The sequence below is a fragment of the Aethalodelphis obliquidens genome, unplaced genomic scaffold (assembly GCF_003676395.1).
Source record: "Aethalodelphis obliquidens isolate GAN/ISIS:26980383/991018 unplaced genomic scaffold, ASM367639v1 scaffold80, whole genome shotgun sequence".
Lineage (NCBI taxonomy): Eukaryota > Metazoa > Chordata > Mammalia > Artiodactyla > Delphinidae > Aethalodelphis > Aethalodelphis obliquidens.
The window spans coordinates 3514373-3523007 of NW_020838024.1; the positions used below are offsets into that span (position 1 = coordinate 3514373).

Consider the following 8635-nt stretch of genomic DNA (forward strand, 5'->3'; position numbering starts at 1 on the left):
AGCCCCTCCGTCATACTTTGGTGTAAGCTCTCACTTGAATGTTCCTTACAGAAGGCCATAGGAACAGAATATCCTATTGCAATTTTTGCTCAGTTTGAGAGCTCAGTTAAGACTGGCTCAGTACAGTGGAACTGGTGTTTGCCAGGGCCCATTTAGACCGATTCAAGTGGGAATGAAATTTAAGTGTTTCCAATGAAAAGAGGTGTTAGAACATTTTTAATTTCTCTGCAGGTTGAAATCTATAGTTTCAATTTGACCTTCTGCTTAACACTGATGTATATAAAAGCAGTCACCTACACACTGTCGCTTGACCCCAGCTACTGTGAGGCCAAAAGCACAAGAATGTGAAGAGTGAGTCCTGGGGAATTTGGCTTGACGGCATTCACTCTGATTGCAGATATCAGAGCAGGAACTAGAGCCCCAGAATTTGGGCTCTTATTCTGCTATCCAGTCTCTAGCACTGACCTTTATAGACCCAGCATGAACATCTCAGCTAACTAAATGAATTATTGTTTAGCTCGCAATTTGACCTTGTAGCCACAGGGACTTAATGACTTTTAAAAACTGCTTTTTGTGTCCGAAGAAAAAGTTCTTGGATTTTTAATGCCATTACCCCTAATTCTCAAAAGAACTTTCCCAGATGGGTGCTATTATTCCCATTTTACAAATGGAGAAACTGAGGATCACAGAACAGCTTATCCAAAGTCATAGAGCTTTAATAAGTAATAGAGCCAAGATTTAGGCACCAGTCCCTGACCTAAATCAGAGCATCTGGAGAAGCGTGGAAAATAAGAAGAGGAGGCCGGAGGAGAAGTGGGGGGAGAGGAGGATAGAGAGAAGGAGGAGGGAGAGGAACCCAGGGAGATGGAGGGAATATGGGCTGGCAGGAAGTGGGGGAGGGAGGGGAGGGAGGGGAGATGGAGCAGAAGGAAAGGAAGGAGTGGGATGGGGGGTGAAGGGAGGGACGGGGAGGGAGAAGCAAGGAAGAGGAGAAGGGAGAGAAGAAGGAAAAGATGAGAATCAACTTCCCACTACCGGACTCCAGACGTGGGGTGAGGGAGCCAGTTAGGAGGCCAGCAACCCAATTTCAGAACTAGTGAGTCCCAGTACCAAGTGCACGCATGAGCACTATGGGTTTAGATGTTTCCCAAGCTTTTCTTATTTAATAGTTATATTTTTATTATATGCATATATACTACTTGCCCATTCAACTCGTGATCATTATTGCTTAGAGAAAGACTAAGTTAAAATCGTGAATTGACTTAAAGAAAAATATTAGGTGAGTAATAGTCCAGGAGGTGATTCTAGATGGCCTGGGACACAGATGTCTGACGTCTGGGAAATTCTGCGAGGCCGTGGCCACGTCCCACCTGCCCGTAGTCAGGAACACAGACTTGGCTGCGATGTCCATTTGGAATGTTATGAACCTGACAGCCTTCTTGCCTTGTGTCTGTGTTTTAATAGAAGGGCAAGTCCGAGGAACTTCTGAGCGCCCTGGGGTGCCAAGACTTCCCTCCCACTTCCGACTGCGAGGACTTACTGGTGGAGTTCTTAGAGGTGGATGACAGTGGGGACCAGCAGCTGCTGGCAGCTCACTCCAAAGAACACCCGGGGCAAGGCGTGAAGCCCACGCACTCGGATCCCGACAGTGACTCTGGCCGGGGCAGCTGCGACAGCCCTTCCCTTCTGTCTGAAAAGTGTGATGAACCTCGGGCCAATCCCTCCAAGTTCCACACTCCTGAGGGCCTTGAGAAGGCAGAGAAACCTGAAACAAACGTTACCCAGCCCCAAGGCCCTCAGAGCACAAGCATGGAAGGCAAAATCCCCTCTCTTCATGCCAGCGGATCCCAATCTTCAACGTGGCCTTTGCTGCAGCCCCCCGGCCTGCACTACTCCAGGTCATCTTACCACAGCGTTGCTGATGTGTGTAAGCTGGGCCTGGGCACGGCAGGTGCTGCATCCACTTTGTTGGACAAAACAGACACACGTGCTTTAACACCCTCACAAACCATTGAGACTGGCGGGGAAGGAAAGGCAGCTGAGCACGGGGAGTCAGAAAGCTTCCGTTCCAAGACTGACCAAGATGCAGCACGGCTGCTGCCCCAGGGCAAGACCCCCTTGACCTCTGCTAAACCCTTGGAGTACGTGGAGATCCACAAAGTCAGCAAAGATGGAGCGCTGGCGCTGCTCCCGAAACAAAATGAGCACAGCGGCCGGGCGGAGAAGACCAGCACCCCTGAAACCAGCAAGGAGTATTCGAAGGTGTCCCGGGTGATGGCGAGCAACATCCTGGTGTTGGTGCAGGATCGGCGAGCGCAAAACCTGGCTCCGTTTGAAGAACCGGCCAAGGAGGCCCCGCCATCCCTGCCACAGAATCCAGCCGCGGTAGACCTGGCCTCCTTCCCCGCGGCCCCGAGCAGCTGCAGACTCCAGCTCGGTGGGCTGGATTACCTGCATCCCACAGGTTTTATGCACCCCTTTCAGTGAGAGCTTGATTCATGGAAGGATGGGTTAAAATGTGATTTTCCTTCAGGTAACACTACAGAGTACATGAAATGCACTCTACCAGAGAAGGCTTGAGAACGGGGTTAGAATGACACTACCAAACTCCCAGGTCACTCGTCTTCATGATCCATTTTCAACCAGTTGCCTCTTTCTCCAACAGTTGATTCCAGAACAAATCGTTTAGTTTCGTGTGATTTGTAGAGTTACGTTTTGCTATCAGTTATAAAATTATGTGTTCAATGAAATAAAAGCACATTGCTTAGTATTCTTGAGGGACAGTGCCAATAGGTATATCCCCTGGAACAGGCTTTCATGGTCTGGTATATGACAGAAGGATATCAACCAGTCAAAACTGTTTACCACAGGAAGAGGGTAGATATGAGAAAAATGCCATGAAAACCACTTTTGAAGACCAATTGCTTAACCTTTAGCACTCCTCTCTCATTTTATTAGGATTAACCAAATTAAACACATTTAAAAAAAGAGTGCATTCTAGAACACCTGACAAATTGTTTACATCCGTTCCTATTACCTTAATGATGCATTGCCAATATGCAAATAAAAAGGATGCCTCCAATTTTTTCTTAAAATAGTTTGAATTTATTAAGCATGGATTCCCCCCCCCACCCCCGCTAAATTGTATTTCATTCTGAAGTTCCTGGAGAATAGAGTTTTAGAAAGTGAAATTTTCTTACATAAGAGGCAAATGAGTTTCATGTGGTGAATCCTTCTAAAATGTTTTCCTCCTTCATTTCAGCATGATAATTTATTACACACCCTAGTCTTCTGTTAGTGAAAAAAAATCCCCAAAGACTAACTTTAATTTAAAAGATCATCGCTAACGGAAGTACTGCCTTACTGTACATACAAATTCTACTTTAATATAAACCCGTAAGTTGAACAATGTATTTTTGAAGACTATTTTTCTATCACTTAGGTAAATAAAACACTGTTTTCTACCTTCCCAGTACAGCTGTTTACCTATTCAGTGGGTACAGTATTTTCCGTTATGTGATTATAAGGAGTATTTACAGTACAGAGTGATATATGCAGTCCCTGTTTGTGGAATAAAATACCACACCAACCCAAAGCCCACTGAGGAATATGAAGTGGATGACAATATTCAGTTTCCAACACAGTGTAGTATAGTTTAGCTGATTCTTTTTATCTCCAGGATACTTTAAACAACAATCATAGAGCTAGAGTTTTAGGGCTCTCCACAGACCAGAAATTACTTCTCTTGTAATTTAGGGCTACTCCGGGGCTTCTGCTCTTCTCTGGGTGAATAGTCATAAAGCTACAATGAAAAAGGAGAGTGGTAACATCTAACGCACTGTCCAAGAGAGAGGGTTCTTGTTCTGCTTTTCTGAACAATCTTGGACAGCGAGGACATTTTAAGTAAAGCCAGGAGTTCGTGTCTCTCTGGAATAGATCCAGTAGATCCACTTGCAGAATTTTGGCAGGGGCAGGGAGAGCACTCACGTCAGAAGTATCCAAAGCAAAGTTCCAAGAAACCAGGCATCTGTGGATTAGTGGGAACCACTACAAAGGCCAGGGTATGGTAGTTGGAAGCCCCAAGTCAGTTCCAAGGGCAGGCTCTCCAAGAGCGGTCAAAAGCCTGGATCTCCATTTTAAAGAGAACATCCATGACTCATCAAACTGCCTGCCTCTATTTCCATTTCACCTGACAGCAAATCCATTTCTGTATCCACTCACTAGCTGGAACATAGAGAATTTGAGCTCCCTCTGTGAGTTAAATATTCCAGCCCAACAAGTCCATGTGGATAGGAACTGGACTCCGAAGTGGCCTGATGTGTGAAAGTGAACACGTTGCCAGAGCTTCCAGAAATGCAAAAGTAATACATCTGAAGCTCTACTCTCCCAATATGCAAACAACATGTTAAGAGCGAGGGGGCTATTTGGGAAAGTTGTCCAAGTTTATTCAATCCCCTAGATCCTTGCTACTCAAAATATGGTCTGACCAGCTGCATCAGCATCACCTGGGCGCTGCTTGGAAATGCAGAATCTCCACCCCAACCCTGCCTCAGAATCTGCATTTTGCTAAGATCCCCAGATGATTCATGTGCGCAGTGAAGTTTGAGAAGCAGTGCCCTAGGTGATCATTTCCACTAAAGCTTATTTTAGTGCGTGAAGCGATCCTCTCCTGGAAAGTACAGGTTGAGTCTATTTGACTTGCACTGAACGGTACTGTAAGAAAAAGGCATCATTTTTTAAAACATATTAGTGGTTTAGGATTCGCATAATGGTAGAGAATGACCTGAAAAAGTACACACAACTTCTAAGAGGTCCAGGGAATATATTCCACCTTGAGAAGCATTGACAAAAGACTCTGCCCTTCACAGCCAGTACAGACTAAACCTTTCCCAAAAATAGTCCAATCTCCTCCAAGATGTGTATCAATCAGTCTGATAGTATGAAAATTCAAAAATAGTCTGCTTTTGATATATAATTTGGCATATATGGAAAAAAATGTCATGGCTGAAGACTCAAACTAAATCCTTAAAAAAAACACCAGTTAGCAAGTAAATTACTACCACTTGTTAACTAAAGCCAAGGCTATAAGTCTATGGTCAGTTAGCACTCTTTAATAAACTATGTTTTTTTCATGGTCTAGCCTATTTTCTGTTAAGGAATCCCCTAGTCGAATGAAAGTATGCAGATTGGGGGCCAAGAGACCCAGCTTCTAATGCTAATTATGTTACCTTAGACAGATCAACTCCCTTCTCTGGGCCTCAGTTTCCTCTGAAGGAAATGTTAGGCCGGAAAATCTCTAATGTCCTTTCAAACTCCGACTCCTTGATTCCATGATTCACTGAATAGTGTCCTGCAAAGATAATTAACCAATGCCTTGTATCATAATTAAGCTAATAAATAGTTGCCCTTTATCATAGAAATACAAGTCCTCTTCAGGGATGTGGTCATTTTATTTCACTTGCAAATCATCAAGTCCAACTGATCTTAACATATCGCACATGCATTTTATACATCATGTAGGTATAGAATCATAGTCTAAGATTATGTGCAAATATGCGTGTAGAGAGAAGAGGCATGAGATATTTTTTTAAAGACATTGAAAGAGGCTTTGATTTTTAGAAAGAAAAACACTTTTCTTATATCAGGCGGCTGATTCTGGTTTGTTTTTTTTTTTCTCCCATGGATTATGTACCACCATTGCACATTTGGCTTTAAAAGCCTTAAGTTCTTAATTATAAAGGTCATATTTTTATAAACAAACACCTAAATATTCAAGTTACAAAGCACACGGAAGAGGGATAGCCAATGGATGATTTATGGAAGCTGATGACTCAAACTGCAAAATCTTCTCTGGTCAGTTTTAGCAAATGGGTACAAGGCACCTCAAATGAGCACAAGTTATGATCAGCCATGTCACTGACATTTAACAGACTCTCCACCTCCTAAGTGCCTAAGGCCAATCCTGGTAGGCAGTTATGTACTAAATACTTGCTTTCACTGGTTTGGTCCAAAGCTGGTCAATCCCTTACCATCTGTACGAGACGAAGGAGTTTGACTGTCCTGTAGTGACCCAGCCGAACGGGAGAATCCGATGAACAACCAGAGGCACCTGAGCCCCAGGGTGCAGCTTGGTTAAGGAGGGTCCGTTCCCAAATCTGCCTCTTTCTCCAGGCTGCCCGCCACTGCCCATCACTGGCAGAAAGACTTGCCGCTGCCTGTAGTAATTTTACTATCTCCTTAGAGTAGACATGAAAGAAACAGATTTGTACACATCTTACAAAGTGCCTTTCTTTACTTTTTGTTTTTTTGAAGTTTCATTTTCACAAGAAAAGTGTATCGATTAGAAAGTAAATCTTACAATTTAGGTAAATGAATGAAAAAGCCAGAAAGAGAATGACTAAACGGTCTAAGGTCCAATCAGCAACTACTGAGTGGATTTTAATTTATTGTTTAATTGAATTGCCACAGAGCTGATGTGAATAGTGTAACTTACTTTGACAAGAAATTGACTCTGGCTAGGATTTTGGAATAAGCCTGCCACCCTGTTACTTGAGACCCTCAATTTGAAAACATATTAATGAACTTCTGAATAGCTTGGACTTGCATGCCAGGGCCTGAGAAGGGGAATGCATGCACCGTGGAAACTTGCACACATGCAGAAAGATGTAAAGGCTCTGGGTTACCATCCGCAGGGTTGCTAACGTAGATTTGTCATTGATGAAAGCCTCACGTGTACTTCAGTGAACCAATTTCTTTTTCTCCTTTTTCAGCCCAAGCATCATTGTGTTGTTGCTAGGGTAGTGGGCTGAGCACTCAATTTCCAGGTCGAGGTCATCCTGCTGCCACTAAACAGGCTGTGTGATCTTAGGCAAGTCCTTTAAACTCTAGCCACTAGTTCCCTCACCTGTTAAACGAGTGCATTGGCCTAAAATATTTCTAAGACCCCTTCCGGCTCTAACTGTCTTTGATGCTCATGATCTAAGTAAAGTCCAGGGTTTCTGTAGAAGGCCCAGGGGCAGTGCAGGGAAATATTGCTGGTGTGGCCTTAACCTGAAGCAGTGGACAATGTGGCTGTGACACCGCTGAAGAGAAAAACAGATCCATTCCTCCAAGTCAGATCGATTTCAGTTAGCATCCTTGCTTCTTCTCTTCTGCTTAGCTGTCCATCTTGTAGGCTTCTTATGCTCTCACTCCAGGGCCTTTATTTTTCCTGAGAGTTCATTATGTGCAGTAGCAACCATAGGATTTGCAAGAAACTAAATTACACATAAACGATGACTTTGGCCTGAGTCAAAGGACTGAGTCAGATGTTAAGTCAGCCACACAGATATCAAGGCCCAGGTTGAGGGTCACAAGTTACCCCATTTAAAGGTCCTCAGGCTTAGATATTCTAGCCCAATTCATTCATTCGAAGGCCATGAATAAATCCAGCTACATTGACGACTCGGCCGTGGAGGTCTTAAGCAGAAACTTAAAAATACAAAATGATTGCTTGAGAGCTTATGACCTAACCAGAAGTTCTACTTATAGTTATGGCCTGGACTTATTTCATGATCAGTATACATGTCATCTGCAAATCAAACAGGAGTTCTCTCCCTAGATTTGTGTCTTTCAAGAAGGTGACTTTTGGTCTGAGACCATTACATGGTATCTATTTCAATAAAAGGAAAGAGATAGAAAGGGTGTTTCCAAATGTTTGGGCACCTTAGGATTCCACAAAATGCCAAGAGTAGCCTGCTAAACCCAAATTTTATTGGACATAGTCACTCTATAATCTATTCAGTGTTCTGAGTTTATGGCTAAGAGATGCACGTAACTCACAATACCATATGCCCATGACTGTTTTGTCCACATTGATTCCTTTGAGTTATGCTCTGATTTCATGTCAGGAAGCACTGAGATGTGCAAAGGGGGAAAACATGTACTGTTTACATGGTTGTTGTCAGTGAAGAGAGAGACCCTTAGATAATCACAGTCTATTAGTTAACTTTTTACCTGCTGCTGATTAAAAAGAAAAAACACTTAACTCTAAAAACTTTAGCTACTTAAGTAGTAACATCAAAAATGATAGTTTAATAGTTATGGTCAAATTATGCTTCACCTGGGTACACTTCAAAGTCCAGTCTGAGTTTTTTCCATGCAGATTTCACAAATCCTGAGGGGGGAAAATATCTTGTTGTTGTGTTATCTGAAATTGAAAAACTATATGGCAAAGATTTTCCTGAACAGCAATTTGTTTTATAAAATTCCTGATAAAATGATTTTGAAGTTTTAAAAGTAACTACCTCCCTTCTTGTTCTAATATCCTTCCTTCAAACTGCTTATCATTTAGAGATGAAAGATGTCACATCTCCCACTTTGACTATTTTCAGTGCCATAGTTGTGTATTTGCCATGTGATATTCCTGACTTTAAAGTAACTGTTATATGATTTTATATTATATTGCTTTATGTGGTTCAAAAACTGTATGACACATTGAAATATATAATCCTCCTGTTGTGAAACTCACCATGTAATACAAAAGAAAATAATTATTTAATGACTTAGAATCTATGTATATGTATTTCAGTATGATTGTTTCTATGTCTGGAAAACAAAACTGAAAAAAATATGTAATGATATCTTTCTGATGAAA

At 42.4% G+C, this 8635-nt stretch overlaps 1 protein-coding gene across 6 annotated transcripts in view; it reads left to right on the plus strand.

The window, feature by feature from the left end:
- Positions 1–8635, plus strand: part of PRLR (prolactin receptor) — a 169140-nt gene extending 160505 nt beyond the window's left edge. For all 6 annotated transcript variants that reach the window (XM_027092697.1, XM_027092696.1, XM_027092700.1 and 3 more), the window contains one exon: positions 1465–8635. In XM_027092697.1, the coding sequence (XP_026948498.1) occupies positions 1465–2487 (1023 nt within the window). In that variant the 3' untranslated portion in view covers positions 2488–8635. The remainder of the gene's footprint in view (positions 1–1464) is intronic.